At 51.6% G+C, this 17,814-nt stretch overlaps 2 protein-coding genes across 3 annotated transcripts in view; one reads left to right on the top strand and one right to left on the bottom strand.

The window, feature by feature from the left end:
- The window catches only part of FANCI (Fanconi anemia, complementation group I), a 25,295-nt gene extending 15,285 nt beyond the window's left edge, over positions 1–10,010 (bottom strand). Inside the window, exons 1-15 of the mRNA XM_010571965.1 lie at positions 9,927–10,010; positions 9,730–9,802; positions 9,014–9,144; positions 8,450–8,606; positions 8,312–8,369; positions 7,811–7,852; positions 7,177–7,300; positions 6,175–6,260; positions 5,284–5,416; positions 4,963–5,055; positions 4,327–4,463; positions 3,325–3,505; positions 2,645–2,732; positions 1,328–1,458; positions 620–690 (exon numbers count right to left, since the gene is read on the bottom strand). Of these exons, the coding sequence (XP_010570267.1) occupies positions 620–690; positions 1,328–1,458; positions 2,645–2,732; positions 3,325–3,505; positions 4,327–4,463; positions 4,963–5,055; positions 5,284–5,416; positions 6,175–6,260; positions 7,177–7,300; positions 7,811–7,852; positions 8,312–8,369; positions 8,450–8,606; positions 9,014–9,144; positions 9,730–9,802; positions 9,927–10,010 (1,589 nt within the window). The remainder of the gene's footprint in view (positions 1–619; positions 691–1,327; positions 1,459–2,644; positions 2,733–3,324; positions 3,506–4,326; positions 4,464–4,962; positions 5,056–5,283; positions 5,417–6,174; positions 6,261–7,176; positions 7,301–7,810; positions 7,853–8,311; positions 8,370–8,449; positions 8,607–9,013; positions 9,145–9,729; positions 9,803–9,926) is intronic.
- RLBP1 (retinaldehyde binding protein 1) lies at positions 5,368–17,529 on the top strand. 2 transcript variants are annotated; one of them, XM_010571963.1, is made up of 8 exons: positions 12,225–12,417; positions 13,281–13,324; positions 13,596–13,724; positions 14,001–14,202; positions 15,313–15,491; positions 16,170–16,328; positions 16,977–17,087; positions 17,198–17,529. In XM_010571963.1, the coding sequence occupies exons 2-8, from the start codon at positions 13,313–13,315 to the stop codon at positions 17,354–17,356; spliced, it is 951 nt and encodes a 316-aa protein (XP_010570265.1). In that variant the 5' UTR covers positions 12,225–12,417; positions 13,281–13,312; the 3' UTR covers positions 17,357–17,529. The 2 variants fall into 2 exon arrangements, with proteins under 2 accessions (XP_010570266.1, XP_010570265.1); XM_010571964.1 differs by lacking the exons at positions 12,225–12,417; positions 13,281–13,324 and adding an exon at positions 5,368–5,379.
- Positions 17,530–17,814: the final 285 nt, after the last annotated feature.

The raw sequence follows: 17,814 nt of genomic DNA on the forward strand, positions 1-17,814 counted from the left end.
TGGGAGAGTCTCACAGAGCTCAGAGTTGGAAAACTCCTCACAAAAAGCTGGTGTTTTGCTTTGCTCACCGAAACCCCAGGTCTTTCCCAAGACCTTGAATAATAATCCTAAATTATGAATTCTGCATTCATAACCAGGCAGCCACTGCCCAACAAAATCCAGTCTATGTTCACAGCATTATGAAGACAGCAGGTTGGTTTGCTCAAAGCATTACCAAGACAACAAGCCTACTACTCTACCACCTTGTATGGGATCAGAGGGAAGATGGCAGCTCAGCATTCTGATCAGTGGTTCCTTCCAGACTCTCCCTAGCATCTGGAGGTACTCAGCTGTGTAGACACATGTTGGAATTGTTTTTAATTTTGCCTACTTATTTGGAGCTCCCAACAGCTTTTTGAATTTCCAAAGCCTATTCAGCTGGGGTTGGGATTTGTTTCTCAGTTCAGTAGAGCTGTGACTGTATTACAGTCCTAGGCTAAAGGGGTAGGAGATGTCACCATCTAGTTATGGGAAGAACATAGTAAGAAGACACTTAGCCAAAACAAACAAAAAATACTTCTGCTCCAAAAACATAAATGAGTTGTAGAAATCTTTTCAAAGAATTCCCTTCCCAGCTTACCTGGAAAAGATAGCTTTTTGGAGAACAAGTATCAGGGAGTCCCTCACTGACATGCTGACTTTGAGCAGAGGCTGGAAAGGAAGATATACTTTGGAGAGAAAAGCACTAAGGCATGCCAAGCCCTTGGGGCATATGAGCTCATCTTCCTCAGGCCCATCTGGCCCTGCATTTCCAATACTGTCATCAGTACAGTAGGAGAACCAAAACATTTTAAAACAGTATAAAATTAAACCCAGAAAACTGTAGCAGTGAGACACCTTAGCAGGTTAGTGAGGACACCGTGCAAGCATTTGGGAAAAGAACTGTTATCCCCAGATTGGACGAAGCAGGTAAAAGTTTAATGCCAGGGCAATATCTCATAGTGACATGGAGCTTGGAAGGAAAAAAATCAATGTGACAGCTACAGCTGTTCAGCTAAACACTGTATACTTAGTTTTTGACACTGTGCAGCATCTGGGCATCTTCCAGATGAAAGGTCAGCACAGAGCAGTTTCAGTACCATGCCAGACTGCACCATATGCTTTTTGCTAAAGGGCACATGCAAATCCATGCTTGAAGAACAGTTCCATGCTACACCGAACAACCTACAGCAAAGTATGAAGGTTTATTTTACGAGGAGGGTTATTAGATCATGCATATAATTGTGGCCTAGAGCTGTCACTGGAACTAAACTAGCAAGGATATTCATGGAGAAATGCAAAGCTTTACCTGTACTGCCCGGAGGAGCCCTTGCACTGTGTCGATGGGCAGAAAGGACAAATTGTCAAAGGTCTCTGTAACTTTGGAGGATGAAGTCTGAAGCACAAGAGGAGCAGACACTACAATATTGGACAGCAAGTCTGAAAAATAAAAGAACAAAAGGAGCAGCTGCTGCCAAGGGGCCAGAAAAGCCTAAGCAAAAGATGTCTATAGAGCTAACAATTACAGAATAATTAAAGCCCTTCCATTACACAGAGAGGTCGTGACAGGAAGAGCATAAAAAAATCTGAGTTCTGCTGCAGGCACAAAGTGTAAAATGCTCACAACCCAGCTGAAGGGCCTCGCCCCACCAGAGGGCACTGAGGTATAAGAGAAAAGGCTGCAGCACAGGCATCTCAGCAACCCCAGCGACTCCCTAGTACCTGCCAAAGGACAAGGAGGAAGGCAAGGCTAGGAATGTGTAACAAGTTACTGACTGACGGATACCAACTTTCTGTGCATCAGCTGTTCTTTGGCAACTGCCTACAAACATATTTTTCACCTGTGATGAACACAAGGTAATCTGATGCAGCTGACACCTCAGTAAGAGGGGAAGGAACAACCCATTTTCTTGGCTTCAGGTCACTTCAGCAGGAACTTCAGAAAGCCAGTCGTATCCTGGGCTGCATCAAAAGAAGCGTGGCCAGCAGGTCAAGGAAGGGTGATTCTGCCCCTCTACTCTGCTCTGGTGAGACCCCACCTGGAGTACTGCATCCAGCTCTGGAGTCCTCAGCACAGGAAAGATATGAACCTGTTGGATTGGTTCCAGAGGAGGGCCACAAAAATGGTCAGAGGGATCAAACGCCTCTCCTGTGAAGAAAGGCTGAGGGAGTTGGGGTTGTTCAGCTGGAGAAGAGAAGGCTCCAGGGAGACCTTATTGTGGCCTTTCAATACTTAAAGGGGGCTTAGAAGAAAGATGGGGACAAGCTTTTTAGTAGGGCCTGTTGTGATAGGACAAGGGGTAATGGTGTTAAACTAAAAGAAGGTAGATTTAGACTAGATATAAGGAAGAAATTTTTTACAGTGAGGGTGGTGAAACACTGGAACAGGTTGCCCAGAGAGGTGGTAGATGTCCCATCCCCAGAAACATTCAAGGTCAGGTTGGATGGGGCTCTGAGCAACCTGATCTAGTGGATGATGTCCCGGCTCATTGCAGGGGAGGTTGGACTAGATGACCTTTAAAGGTCCCTTTCAACCCAACCTATTCTATGATTCCATAACTTGTTCTGAGAAGCTATGTTCTGAGTGTCCACGGAGCAGGACAAATTTCTCTCTCTTTCCTGTTACCTATGAAGTGGCTGACAGGAGACACTGCTTTTGTGAGGACTCTGTTCAGGACCTGCTCAAGAATATCACTTCTGATGGGCTCATGAACCTGAAATGAGAAAGAACAATAAATAAAAATCAAAACCTACGTAAATTTCAGATATTGCTATACCTCACAGCACAGGCATTGTGCAGTACAAAGCAAATCCAGATCTGACAGGTAAGCTGGGACTGGTTGCCAGAAGTCCCCTTTCAGCTAAATTCACACAGATCAATTCAGATTTCATCCCAGGCCAATCAGAACCAGCACATCAGAGGCGCACACACAGTATACTCAGAACATAATGCGTCAGATCACTGAAGTGGTAAATTTGCATCCCACAGATGAAGACACTGGTTTCAATCCTACCTCTGACAGATTTTCTTTGTACCTCTGAATTTCTCTATCTTCTCTGCAGTTTCTTGGAAACTGTAATAGGGATTATGCAAGTATCATGGTAGCTGGAGGAAATTAGGATTAGGTCTTTATAAGGATGGCCTCTTCCAGCTGGACAGGGGCAAATAGGAGACTAAATCTAGTATTCTTGGTAAAACACTCATGATGGATACAGCAGACAAGGTTTTGACACCATTTACCAAGAGAGAATAAGAACAGAGTCCCCCACCCACCCAAAAAAACCCCTCTCTAAAACATACACTACCTTAAACGTTTCCAGCAGGATACTTGCTCCCAGTCTGCAAGCCTGCTGAGCTGGTGTTTTTGAAAGGCCATAACTGGTATCAGCAGCTTTTCCTCCAAAGGGCTTTTTTGGTTCATATGATTCCATTAGGCTGAAGCCAAGATCCACCAGACCCTGAGTAACATGGTCCCAGCCAAACGCACTGAGGAAAACATGAAACAGACAAGGAAAGAAACAATTTAGTCACAGAAAAGGTTTAGATTAGAGCAGTCTAAAGTAAAATCTTCTGCAGTTATTCCAGGGTCCAAAGCAGTAGTGAGAGATGCTTGATCACTCCAGGGAAGATGACATCCCTCACAGCTCTATGACTGTCTTTAGGCTGAGGGACAGGTGCTCAGCACAACATGTCTTGCAGTCCTGGTTCTCCAACCATCAGACTTCCTTTCCAGTCTGAAGTTTTCCTCACTATGGGGAATGATATGCACTCAAGTCTGATCTGAACGAGGCAGTAGGCTACAGTCAGGATGCACAAATACCCTACTGATCCCAAGATTTTCAAGTCAGAGAGGAAGACAGAAGAGGAAAGCCTCGCATCAAACTAAAGGACGACTAGTGACAGATCACAGAGCTACCCCACAGGATGTTTAAAGGACTAACCATGTGAGGGAAGAAAACAGTGAATCTATCACTCATCCCTTGATCAGAACACAAACTACAGCCGGCAGCATGACTCATACTGTCAGCTGCTTTACCAGTAAGAAACAGATAGGGTCCCAATCAGTTTAGTCCTTTGTACCAGCAGATGCCGAGATTTGAGGTAGAGGGGGCGGATTTATACAGCTGCATTTTGTTGCTTTTTTTTAATTCACCAATATAAAACTGGGATAAAAACTTTGGATTTTGACACTGTTCCCTGCTGACCTGCTCAGCAGTATTTAGCATCCCAGAGCATACTAGTGAGGCTGAAACTCTCTCCCCTCCCAAAGCCCATTGAGCGTTCTGCAGCGTGTGGCAATAACACACCTATTTTTCACCACTTCCAGAATTACAGCGGTTACATCATATTGTTGAGGAAACAAATCCTGCAGAAACTTGGAAGCCTGAAGGAACTGCAGGTCCTTGCAGCTTCTTGTGATTGATGTTTTCAAGAAATCAAATATCTGGAACATAAAATCATTGAGTGTGAGGAAATGATCTTTGAAATGGGACCTGTATAGTCTTGGGTATATTCCAGTAAGAGCACCAGCCAGAGCACAAGTACCAGTACAGCCTGCCAAAAATCTTAACTCACTTCTTTCTCAGGACAAATACACCAAGCTCATTAGGTGCCTCAAGGAGGGTAACTTGCTGCCAGATGCTCTTCAGGTGGCCAGCACAGAGCCAAAACATTAAAAAAAGACGACATTGCTTTTTTTCTCATCCTACAAAACCAATGCACAAGAATCACAGCTCTGGAAAATTCTGATATTGCTCTGGGGTCTTTTATAGTGTTCGGTAAACTACAGCGTACCAATGATCTAACTGCCTCCCCATGAGCATCCTGAAACCATTTTAAGCCTAATTCTGATGGGACTATGACCTAACCATGCTTCCTTTCCTTTACAAGGAGTGCAGTGTACATCCCCAAGGAAGTTCTCTGCAAGCTTATCACCCACATACCTGCTCTTGCAGTCTGTGTTTTACTGCAACCGATAGCAAAAGAGCCACGCTGAAGGGACACAGGGCTCTACCAGGGTCCTTCTGTTGCTCAGTCTAGAAAATGGCAAGCAACAGTCAGAAAGCTTATCTTCAACTGCAGCATCCTGCAAATTCAGGGAAACTATCAGGCACACAGCTCTTCAAACATATTGTAGCACTTTTTAAAGTGAACATGACTGCGATCATAAAAATTATTAAATCCCTTCTACAGATAACCAATTAATTTTAAAAAATGCTGCTCCAACATCTTTAAGAACAGTGCCTGCTCCATCTTTATCATACCTTTAGAAGTCTGATTAGTTCCTCGCCTAGGTCCTGATCCAGGTTGATAACAGAAACAATATGGAGAATAACCGTGCCTTCCACATGTCGGAGTTGGTCTAGGGGCATTGTGGCTACCTCAAGGTCCACTGATCTGTAAGTTTTATCAGAAAAAAACCCCAAGCCATTCAAAGCCATAAATCATTTCTTATATATCAAGGAGGACATACTTGTATGAGGTTTAACAATTCAAATTCAAGGAGCCCTGGGTGTCCTGGTTTCAGCTGGGTAGAGTTAATTGTCTTCCTATTAGCTGGTATGGTGCTATGTTTGAGTTCAGTACGTGAAGAATGTTGATAACACTGATGTTTTCAGTTGTTACTAAGTAGTGTTTAGTCTAAAGTCAAGGATTTTTCAGCTTCTCATGCCCAGCCAGTGAGAATGCTGGAGGGGCACAAGAATTTGGCACAGGACAGAGCCAGGGCAGCTGACCCAAAGTGGCCAACAGGGTATTCCATACCATGGCACGTCACATCTAGTATAGGAACTGGGGGGAGTGGGGGCGGGGGATCGCTGCTCAGGGACTAACTGGGTGTTGACTGGTGGGTGGTAAGCAATTGCACTGCGCATCATTTGTACATTCCAATTCTTTTATTATTACTGTTGTAATTTTATTAGTGTTATCATTATTAGTTTCTTCTTTTCTGTTCTATTAAACTGTTCTTATCTCAACCCACGAGTTTTACTTCTTTTCCTGATTTTCTCCCCCATCCCACTGGATGGGGGGGAGTGAGTGAGTGGCTGCGTGGTGCTTAGTTGCTGGCTGGGGTTAAACCATGACACCTGGGCAGGACCAGGGTGACTACAAATACCCAGCTAGTAAAGAAAGGGGATGACAGAGAAAGAACTTACTGTGGAACCCTCTGTTCTTCCTTTTGTCTCTTATCCAACTGATTGAAAAAACTGATGATTCCTTCTAAAACAGTCTTCTTACTGCCCTGCAAGGCAGGACATTACTTTAAGCCACTGCAGGGCCTGCAGTATCCCAGAGAACTACACTCTATTCCCACACCAATTACAAATGTCATGGTATCCTTCATTTCCCTTCATAAATCGCTGAGGTGGGGGAGGTCTCCTGAGCCAGTCATTTCCAGATGAAGCAACTCTGGTTTAGTTTGTGTATTTCCTTTGACTGCACTTATCAAAGAGTTGGAAGAAGCTGAAGCTCTCAGATGTTCTGGTTGTTTTAAAAGTTGTTATTAATTAGAAAGGATCCTTTATGTTATAATCAATTGGGAAGGCTTTCAGACTCCTAACCTTAAATCTAACAATACATTTTGGCCAGTAGACCCAAATGACCTCCTATAACACACAAAGATCTTGTCTTTGACTGGATCATTTTGGCATTGACTTGGTCACAAATGAAGTAAACAAAAGAGCCAGATCACCCTGTCAAATGGCAGAGATGTCATTGGCAGCTGCTGCTTGCAGGAAGAGCACAAGAGATGAGACACTTCCAGTACAAGTCAGACTACAACCCAGAAGACAGTCATACTGCATAAGCTATTATTATAGCATACAGAGCATGAGCAAAAACCACACTTAAGAACACCGAAAAAACCCAATCCTCTCTACTGCCTGCTAGGTCTATGCTTGTCCCTTATTTCCCAAGTGTCCTTCTTTCCCCACAAAGAAGATCAAGATTGTATCTTCCTCTGAGCAGTCAGCTTCTTCAGGCTAGAGGGAGTTAAGAGGAAAAAAACAAACTACTGATGTCCTGCTGTGTCCTGCTCCCCACAGCACAGTTTGGGAACAATCAGAATCCCTGCCAAAATCCAGCCTATAGCTCAGTCTATACATGTTTTTATCTCATGGTATATACTTAGGGGGAGGCCAGCTCCTGTGAGCTTTTACCTTTGCAGAAAGCAGCAGCAGCTGATAGACCAGAGGAGGAATTTCCTGCAGGTCTAATTTGGAGAACATCCTAAGGACCTTTTCCACCACAAACTGCAGCTCCTCTCCCAATAGTGGAATATCCCTGTTGGATCAAAGATGCAGCCTAATCATTTTTGCTAATTTCCTTCAGAATCCCACAGCAGATTCAACCCATAACTAGACAAAGGGTACTAACATACAGACAGGCAGGGAGTGCTCCTAAAGTCCTTACCAGAAGCAGTTGCTACAGATCCCTAATACCTTATCACTGCCCCAGGATTCTCTTCAACCTTTGATGCTTAGATCTCCTCCACATTATGCTTGTTCATTAATGTTAATTTGCCAAGGCTCACTCACACATGGAATAAAAACCATGATGTCCAGTGAAGCCTGTCTAGCTGGGCAGGTATGCCCAGTCTTTGGGACATGCCTGCTCAGCTGCATTTTGTATCCAAATGGATCTGATGTGGATGTTCATCGACCAACCATCCATGGGGCTGTGTCTGGTATGGTCAGACCTCCTATTTGTACTTGCCCCAAACTACATGTGAAATAGGACATGGATATGACTACAGCACAAGAAAGTGGTGATGTTGAAGGGAAAGAAAATTACCTGAACATGTTGGCAAGATGTATTACACTCCGAGGATCCCACCTGATAAAACAAAAATACATTGGAAAATTGAGAGCAAGCAGAATTACCGCTTAGCCCTTCCCTACTCATACACAATTATTCAATGTCACCATTTCCCTGCTGCATTCTGATACTAAGATTAGAATCCAGATTTCCACTAGAAATCACCGCTGTCACCCTAACCACCCAGACTTATAATGGTTCTGAAATGCCCCAGCCCCCACAATAACAAATGCCGAGAAAGGAATAAAAACAAGCACTTCCTGAGATCAGTTCAAGCAACACTATTACAATATCTGGGAACAGGGTGTTCCCATGCCTTCCCAGCCAGAGAAGACACCATCACGGAGGGCACAGATTCAAAGATGATAAAACAGGACACAGACGGTGACATCCAGCTCATCATGATGACTTTTTCAAAGCACAATATGAAGCACGCTGTTTTGCCATGTGACTAAGAGCTGGCAGAGATGTACATACTTGCTGGAGCACAGGGTATTTATCAGCTGTTTCTTAAACTCTTCCCCATTCAGTTCACCTGAAACAGCAAAAGTCTTTTAGGAGCTGATTCCAGAGGAAGGGAGGACAGGCTGGGGAGAAGGAACTGAGAGGGGTTACCTTTCCCATAAGCTAGACTCTCCTTTGAACTGGCCAATGCAGTGAGAACAGTGGAAAACAACTCCAAGGATTTCCCGTTAGACAGGCTGCCGCCTTTAATAACATCAACAAACAGGGTGGCAAGCTCAGCCAACGCATGGCCTGGCAGCTGGCGAGCCTGGGAGAAGATACAACAACATGAAAGAGCCTGAGGCAGTGCACAGAATTCAATGTATACATCCAAACTGTCACCAAAACCCAGCAAAAAAGGGCAATGTTTCTTAAGTGAAATGTTCCCCTAAAAGGGGAATTCAGCCCCAACATCTCTATTTTGTACTGCCCTTTATAGAACAGAGCAGTAAATCAAGCTGATGTAATTATAGGTTTGGAGTTTTGAGTCTAAGCCTAAATATCCAAAGATAATCACATTTACACACACGGCAAATTCCAACACCAGCTTAGTCCAGAGTAGATCTGTGGAAAGGACACAACTCATCTTCCTCAGTGGCCTACTGAAATATCTCAATCTACATAGGAAACAATACCCAGCAGAGCCCAGGAAAGCCAGACCAAATGAGCTTCTACCTCCAGCATCAGCAGTCCTATGATTTCAGACACCTTGCCCAAATGCAGGTCCCCTGACTCCACTAGTGGGACACAGTGCTTGTAAAGCTGAAGCCTCCTGAGAACACCGCTTGGCTGGGAACAAGGGGAGCCTTACAATGAGAAAATAAAGAAAACAAATAAGGAAGGGAAAAAAGGTATTTAAGTAACAACATGTTGCTAAACAACAAGAAATTAGCAGGGCTAAACTGTCACCTGACTGCAACTCCCTATTTTATCTATCTGACAAAACAGATAAACAGAGCACAGAAAATGAGAACTCGTGGATAAACAGCTAAGCTCAACTCAACCCTGTTATCACACCCTGTGGTTCACTCAACCTGCTGTTGGAGATCAGGAAGTGTGAAAATGTTGAGAAGAATCAGCTTGGCAATTAAGTCTCAGCTGGCCAGCCCAGTTCTACTCCAAGGTACCTAAGGGCTCCCAAAAGCAAAGCCCGCTTACAACAGTTCATAAAAAATATATTAGTCCAGTTTCCTGTTTCCCCACATCTATTTTTGGATGTCATCTTTCCCCGCGACAGCCCTGACGAGCTGGTTTTTACCGAAATTGACACTTCCTTGTGCTGCTGACCACTTACTTCACCCAGCCAGCCTGCAACCCGCCGGCTCATTGGCAATCAGCGGGGCTGGGGCCACAGCCCCGCCCCCCCGCAGCACAGCTCGGAGATCACCCACCTTTGAAGATCCCTCTTAGCAAAGCTGCCGTCTCCTTCCCCTTCAGGGCCTGCGTGGTCACCATATCGCCCAGCTGCAACGAGAAGGGGATGCTGTGAGCTGCACCGCACCCGAGAAGCCGCCTTCGCCCGCCTGACAGGGCGCACGCCCCTCCCCTTCCCCGCAAGCAGGACCCAGCCCGCCGGCCACCGCCGCACCTCGCCCTCCCCCAGGCTCTGCAGGGCCTCCTGGAGCCGCTCGGGAACCTCCTCGGCCGCCAGCGCCAGGATGCGCTGGGCCATGGTGCCGCGGAGGAGCCCGGCCGGGCCGGGGACGCGCTGCCGGCGGCCGCCGCCGCCCTCCGGGCCTCAGCTCCGTCACCCCGAAATTCCCGCCCGGAAGTGCCGGCCCGTCACCCGGGCAACAGCTCCCGCCCCCGAGCGCTCACTTCCCTTCCCCGCCACCGGCCGCTCCCGCCTGCTCCGGCCGCCCCGGGAGATGGCGGGTTCGAGTCCCGCGGGGTGCAGAATGGCGTGGGCTGCAGGGCAACATGCGGTGCGTGGCAGCATAGGGTGCAGGGCAGCGTGGGGTGCAGTGTGGCACGGGGAGCAGGCACGTGGGGTGGCAGGGCGGTGTGGGGCGCAGGCAGGATGGGGGCGCGGGGTGGCGTGGGGCGAAGGGCGGTGCGGGGTGCAAGCAGCATGGGGTGCAGGCGTATGGGGCGGGCAGCCGGGGGGGGGACTGGGGCACTCGGCACAAAGTGCCCATTCAGGGCCACCCCGCAGCAGCAGCAGTGCCCGGCCCCCGCGGGTGCCACCCACGTGGGGTGCAGATATCTTCGAGTAAACCCCTTAATTCCAGGGGGCACGAGGGGTGGCCTTGGGCGCACGAGGAGGTTTAGCCCGCCTTTAAGCAGCGGGATTTAGCCGTAGGATACGGTGCCAGCACAGCGTGGGAGCTTTTGCAAGCCCCGTGCTCAGGGGGAGCGGGAGCGGATGCTGCAGAGCAAGGGGGAGTGGGTTCGCCTGGGGCCAGGGGCCGTGGGGAGGGGGATAACCAGACCTGGCTGAGAGATCCCCAAAGGGATTTGGCCACAACACCTTGGGGTGGGTCCTCCTTGGGTGGGTCCCTCTTGGGGCTGCCGCCTTTCCCAGGACCCCTTTTCCCTGGACAAAGCACCCACTCGGTGATGCCAGGGGTTGCGCGTGAATCTGCAAAACTATTTTATCTGCAGTGACCATGATGGCCGGGTCGCCACGGTGGCCACAGGAGCACAGGTCCCCTCTGCCACCCCCATACAGGGCTGTCGGGGAAGCCCTCCGCTGACGGTGTTCCCCTGTCGTGCACCGTCTTGATCGCTGGGCTGCAGACAAATGTCCGACAAGCACTAGGAGGGAGCTGAGCCTTGTGCCGGGGCTGGCGTGGGAAGGGGATGGGGAGGTTGGGGGGTCTCCCGTGGAGAGGAGCATGCGGTGCCCCTGGCCACGGCGGCATTGCCCGCGGTCTTGGCACAGGTCCGGGTTTTCCCTCCCCACTCCCCCCTGCCCTTCATCTGGAGTCTCGTGCCTTCCTCCTCCCTCCCTCGCAGCGGGGTCTCGGCTCTGTTTGCAGGGCAGCCCCGTGGAAACCAAATCCGTAAATCCCAGTGGCATTACGAAACATGCCTTGTGTAAGCCCCCTCGTCCTGCTCTGGTGCTTAGCCTGGCCCTGCCACCTCCCCAAAATCCCCATCGTAAATGCCCAGCCGAGCTCCTCTCCTAGGCTTGGGGAAAGAGTTGCGCACAGCCCCATCCTCTGCACATCCTCACCCAGCTCCCACAACCCTGGGCCCAAAAAAAGTTAAGGCTGCAAGGGCTCCCCTGCCCCGCACAGCTTCAGCATGCTGGGATGTGGACGCCCAAAAAGCCTCGTCCCGCTGCACCTGCTCATGGGCTCAGCGTGGGCCCTGCCACATCCCGGGGCTCCCCTCCCTCCTGGGTCCACAGCATCACCCCAGGGGTGGACTGGGTTCCAGTTCCTAAAGCTCTGAGTAGGAAACCATCACTCAAGGGCAGGATAAAAAAAAGCCACCTGTCCATGGTTTTTTATTTTAAAAGCTGAAAGGAGTCCTGTGTGGTTGCTGGTTTGGGTGGCCTTACTGGGGAGGAGTTGGAGAGCCCCAGGCAGGACCAGCCCCAGGAGCATCCTCTGCCATGGACCCATCCCCACAGCCAGACACTGCTCATGCGGCCAAATTCACAGCGGGACCTTGCCAGGCTTTTTGGGGCAGAAGCAGGGGAAGAGACCTGGCCCGCTCTCCCCGGGGGAGCAGGCGGGCATGGCAGGCTGCCCACTGCCTGCCTCTGCCCCTGCCCCGTGCTAATGAGCGAGTTACACAACGAGAAGCTTTTATATTTCATTAATCGGGTCCGGCATCCCAGCCCGCCCCTCCACGCACGCTCTGGCCTGCCGCTGGAGCCCCAGCTCCCTCCTTCCCTCTCCTCAGCTGCCTTTTGTAATGTTTTAATGGGGTTTCTTGCCTGGGTTTGTGCTGACTTAATTACAAAGCTGCAGTGAGTTGATGCCTTGTGACGGTCTAATCCCAACCCGGTGACTCTACAAAGCTTTCGCCCGGCTATCTTGCTGCTCCACTCCAGCCTTGCCGTCCGTGCGTCCATCTCGGCCCCGTGCACTGACCCTCTGCAGACGGTTCAGCTTTTCCTCTCCCTGGTGAGTATCCAGGACTTTTTCCACCTGAAATAACTTCATTGGAGACCATCATCCAGACCTCCCTTAACCTGGCATCTCCAGGGTTGGGATTGCTTTTAGTGGCTGGAAAAAGGGGATGCCCATCCCTTCCCCAGGAACTTGTGGGGAAGAAGATGCCCCTGGGAAGTGGTTGAACTGGAGCCAAGCATCCCTCGCACAGCCTGGGCTCGGAGCCGGTGCTATGGCCGGGCAGGGTCAGGGTCAGGTGCTGAAGTTGGATGAAGGCAGCCCTCTCCCTCCTCCCCATGCATGGGAACAAGGTGTTTCACCCAGACCACGTTGGAAAGATGCCGAGAGGCTTGCAGTCCAGCGTTGCGGCTGGCGATGGGCTCTGGGCTGGAGCAGTGGGGCTTGAGGGTTTGGGAAACACTCTGGGCATAATGGGGTAGCAGAAATAAAAGGCAAAAAAAGCACAAGCTGGCTGCCTGGCTCCTTGGCCGAAGCTGGGTGCTTGCCTCTGCCTGTACGAAGGTGGTCTGAGACAAAACAGCACTGGCTGAGCTCATGGGGTTGGAGGTCCCCATGAGATGCCCCCAACCTCCAGCGGAAAGGCAGAGCCGGAAAAAAAGTGTGAAGGTGTCAGATGATCAATACCCATTTTTAAGCTGCTTTTGCAAACATCCCTGGTGTTTCTGAGGTTGCTCAGCCCCTAGCAGGCAGGCAGAGATGCAGGCAGTACATAACAGAGCCGAGGAGGATTGGGGGTGTCCTCTGGGCACACACCTCCACCCCTGCCTGAACAAGAGGGGAAGGGATGGGGCGTGGGGGGGCTGCGGAGGCCATTGGGATCCCCACTGCTGCTGATTCCTCCTTCCCTCTCCCAGTGTCCTGCAGCCAACAGAGGACAGAGGACAACATGTCTACAGTTGTGAGTACTGCCTCTGCACCACCCCAACCCTGGGCTCTGAGCATCCCCTCTGTGCACTGCCGGCATGGGGTGCACCCCACGCACCCCTTGCCTCCCCAGCTGCTCTCAGTCTGCGACAGGGAGCCTGGGCAGCACACAGCCCATCCCCATCCCATTGCATGCCCTTGGGCGTGTGTGCGGAGGCTTTGCTCTTCCCCATAGCCCCCTACCCCAGGAGACCTGCAGTGGGGTAGGGAGCTGGGGAGACCCCACATCCTCTCCTCACCCCCAGACGGGCACCTTCCGCATCGTCTCGGAGGAGGAGCAGGCCCTGCGCACAAAGCTGGAGCGCCTCACCACCAAGGACCATGGCCCTGTCTTCGGGAGGTGTGAGAAGATCCCCCCGCACACCCTGCAGAAGGTGAGGGCGGCCATGGGGAGCAGGTGCAGCCCAGGGCTCCTGCTCCTTCTTGAGGGCCAGAGGAGACCCTTGACGGGCTCTTGTGTTGGGAGGGGCTGCACTTACCCCAAAGGGTCTGCAAGTAGGGAACTTGGATGACCCTGCCCTCCCCACAGTGGGATGCTGCAAGGAGCATCACTACACTCCTCCAGCTTTTGGGTGCCTAATGGCCTCCAGGGTGTTTTGGGGTGTGTGGGGGGCATCACTGAGCTGGGTCCCCTCTCTGCTTCCCTCCAGGCAAAGGACGAGCTGAACGAGACGGAGGAGCAGAGGGAGGTGGCGGTGAAGGCGCTGCGGGAGCTGGTGCAGGAACGGGCGGGCGGCGAGGAGGTGTGCAAGGCGGTAGCTGAGAAAGTGCAAGGGAAGGACGACTCCTTCTTCCTCCGCTTCATTCGCGCCCGCAAGTTTGACGTCCACAGGGCCTATGACCTGCTGAAAGGTGGGGAGGGGTCCCAGGCTGTGATGCTGGGTGAGGACAGGGGTACACATCCACCAGCAGCTCCCAGTCCTGTGCTGCTGCCTCCTAGCCCCACCCCGGTCTGGGCTGTGCTGGCAGAGCAGGACCCTGGCATGGGAAGGGGATGAGGAGAGAGGATAAATAGAAAAACACAGGGCTCGGGGGCTTAGGATGCAGGGGAAAGAGTTGGGATGGGGAAGGAAATAAATGAGGGTGATACCAGGCATCCCGCAACACCAGGACAGTCCCATTCCTTGCTAATTTACCAGACAAAATGGGAAGAAAAATGCATTTGGTGGTGGCAGGCTATTTCATTTGTGCAGCAAACCCAGCTGGTTTGGGCTGCATCCTCTCGAGACGCCCACACCCTATACACGCCCCTCTGTATCCCTGTAAGGAGCTGGTCCTGCACCTACCCTGATGCTTCTGTGCATGGTGCCTGGTGGGCTCAGCACACCTGGGACCCCTCAAGGGTAGGGCACAGGGTGGGGGGCTTGTGGCACCCCCTCCCCACACTGAGAGTGACCCATAGGGATGGAGGGGGAGGGGGAGGGCAGCCCGGGGGGTGGCTGCCGGCAGGGCCCTGCCTGGCTCCGGCTCCACTCTTCTTTGTGTTGGCCTGGAGGATAATGAGTTGTAATTATCAGCGCTGGCTCTCAGACGAGAGGTTTTGTTCGTCCACATTTTCCCAGGACCCAGGATGAGATTCCTTATTTTGTGCCCGCAGGGTGCCAAGGGAGGGGAGCTGGGGGACATCACCCAAATGAGGAGGAAGGGGAGAAGGGAAATGAGGGAAAAAATGACATCATCTGCTTGTTGAGATGTCGGAGAGAAGGCAGGCATGGGAAGTCCCTGGCATGGGGAGAATAACACTGAGCATGCTGGGGCTGAGGCTGGTCTGCTGCTGAGCTCCTTCTCCCCACCTTTGCTGGAGACCTGACCCATGTGGACCCCAGGCACAGCTGGTCTGCAGCTCTCGGGCTCAGGACCAATGTCTCACCATTGCCAGTCCATCCTGTCTCTGGGGCCTCCCCCAACTTCCCAAGGCCAGGTGAGCAGCCATTGTCCTCCCCAATTTCTGCCTCTCTCCAGGCTACGTGAACTTCCGCCAGCAGTATCCTGAGCTCTTCGACAACCTGACCCCCGAGGCCGTGCGCAGCACCATCGAAGCTGGCTACCCCGGCATCCTGGCTAGCAGAGACAAGTATGGCCGGGTTGTGATGCTCTTCAACATTGAGAACTGGGATTACGAAGAGATCACCTTCGATGAGGTCAGCTCAGCCCAGCCCAGCCCAGCCGTCACTCCCAGAGCAGCACGGTCCTGCTCCTGGGCTTGTCCCGCTCAGCACGTCTAAGTGTAGCATCCCTTAGACACACATATACGTATGTCCACACACAGCCTCCAGCCGGTAAATCCAGGCTGAAGCAGATCTGTAGCCCTTTGAATTTATCCTTCCAGGGAATCTGGAAGAGCATGGTCCATACCAAAGGGTTCACCTTCCTTCCCCCTGACATGGTGCAAGATGCAGGCCAAATTCAGGTGTGCATCCCCCAGCCCAGGTAACATGAGGTGAAGAAAGGCACCACACCATAAAACCAAGGTGCTTGAGGAAGGAGGAACCCACAGGGCACAGAAAGGGCTTCTTGGCAAAGAGGTCTCCAGGCATGTAACTCACAAGTTCTCCAAGCTCCGCTTTCTGCTCAGCTCTAAATTCAGTGGGAACATATCCTTGATCCAGACCTGAGATGTGCCCATCTTGAAAGGGGAACATGGTGGTTGTTGAGCATCCTCTGAAATGCCCTCCCTGCTCTGAAGTCCTGGGGCTGGCTGCAACAGGCAGGCTGAAGTCAAGCAGACCCCGGCTAACGCTGCATGGGGGTCTTCCTGGGAACCTCCTGGGGTCTATGGGAGGTGAGACCTAATACCAGACTCTGCTTCTCTCCACCAGATCCTTCGTGCCTATTGTGTTATCTTGGAGAAGCTGCTGGAAAATGAAGAGACCCAAATCAACGGTTTCTGCATCATTGAGAACTTCAAGGGCTTCACCATGCAGCAGGCATCAGGGATCAAACCCTCTGAGCTCAAGAAGATGGTGGACATGCTGCAGGTGAGGTGGCAAAGTCTTTTGCCCAGCAGTGGCAGAGCGGGCCCTGGGGGAGCAGAGAGCTCAGGGAAGGGTGAAGGCAGGGCTAGCAGGGTTTGGGATTGCCACTACACTGGCACCATGAGAAAGCACCATGGAGAGGCTGTTCGCTGGCACACACTCCTTCCCTTGCCAGCTAATTGGCTAAATCCTGCAAGATGGATCCTATTTTTCTGGCCCCAGCCCCCTGCCCTCTCAAATGGCCAACCAGAAGCAGTACCACCACTCCTTGCAGCATCCTACAGCATGGCCTGGAGGCCTTTCCTCACCACCGTCTCAGCCCAGCCCCATCCAGGCTGGATAGAGACTCACAGGCACTCCAGGATTTCTGCCCTTAGACCAGAGGCCAAAGACACTCAGCTCTCCCCAGGGAAGGAGGACAGCAGAGATGTGGTCCTTCTCGTGGAGTGGGAGCAATGAACCATCTGTGAGGCTCTTCAGCTTCCCTGGTGGTCCTGGGGTTGGGACAGCTGATCCTCTGTGTCCATCAAAGAGAGAAGGGAAGATTGGGCAAGGGGAGCCATGGCAGTGCTGGGGTGTCTATTGCTGCCCGCCCAGATCTGCAGAGCCAGCACCCTTTGTAACTGTCTGTGTCTGGGTTTGGGATCCTAGGACTCCTTCCCAGCACGGTTCAAGGCCGTCCACTTCATCCACCAGCCTTGGTACTTCACCACCACCTACAACGTGGTCAAACCTTTCCTGAAGAGCAAACTGCTGGAGAGGGTGAGTGTGGGAAAGGGACCTGGAGGCAGAGGCACATCCCTGGGTGAAACAGAGCATCTGGGAAGAGTTGCCCAGGTCCTCTGCTGAGGGTCACTCCTGTCTCCCACCAGGTCTTTGTGCACGGGGAGGAGCTGGAGTCCTTCTACCAGGAGATCGACATTGACATCTTACCAGCAGACTTTGGTGGCACCCTGCCCAAGTACGACGGCAAAGCAACTGCAGAGAAGCTCTTTGGGCCCCGCATTGAGGCTGAAGACACAGCACTCTAAACTGGGATCCGCTTCCCTTCCCCTGTAAAATAGGATCAGAGGTGGCCCTCTAACCCCAACCACCTCCTTATTGTAGCATTGATTGAATGACTGCTCGTGATGAAGCGCTCTGGGCACGTTGCTCCATGCCTGTCCCTCCCCTCCCCAAACCTGGCAGCAGGCTGCCTGGCAGCCCTGTCCCTCCCTGGCAGAGCATCCTTCCCTTGGGAGCCAGCAGGAAAAGGAGGCCACCAGCCCTCTCCCACAGCACACCCTGAAGCTGCAGTGGGACAACAAGGAGAGCATCTGCTCTGGGAAGGGAGGGCTACAGCGAGGGAGAAATAGTGTTTAACAGCAGAGCTCCAGGGTCCCTTGGGGCAAGCGGCCAGGAATAGGGGTGCAGCTTCTTGGGCACAGGTGCTGGCTGCACTGCTTGTTCTAAGGAGGCCAGGAGTGTCAGTGCTGTCCCCCCATCATTG

This window comes from Haliaeetus leucocephalus, unplaced genomic scaffold, assembly GCF_000737465.1.
Source record: "Haliaeetus leucocephalus isolate CR32 unplaced genomic scaffold, Haliaeetus_leucocephalus-4.0 Scaffold339, whole genome shotgun sequence".
Taxonomy (NCBI): Eukaryota; Metazoa; Chordata; class Aves; order Accipitriformes; family Accipitridae; genus Haliaeetus; species Haliaeetus leucocephalus.

Coding starts and splice junctions, on each gene's coding strand:
- RLBP1 (XM_010571964.1), top strand. Junction 14,203..15,312: donor GGCCTATGACCTGCTGAAAG/GTGGGGAGGGGT, acceptor GCCTCTCTCCAG/GCTACGTGAACTTCCGCCAG. Junction 17,088..17,197: donor AGAGCAAACTGCTGGAGAGG/GTGAGTGTGGGA, acceptor GTCTCCCACCAG/GTCTTTGTGCACGGGGAGGA.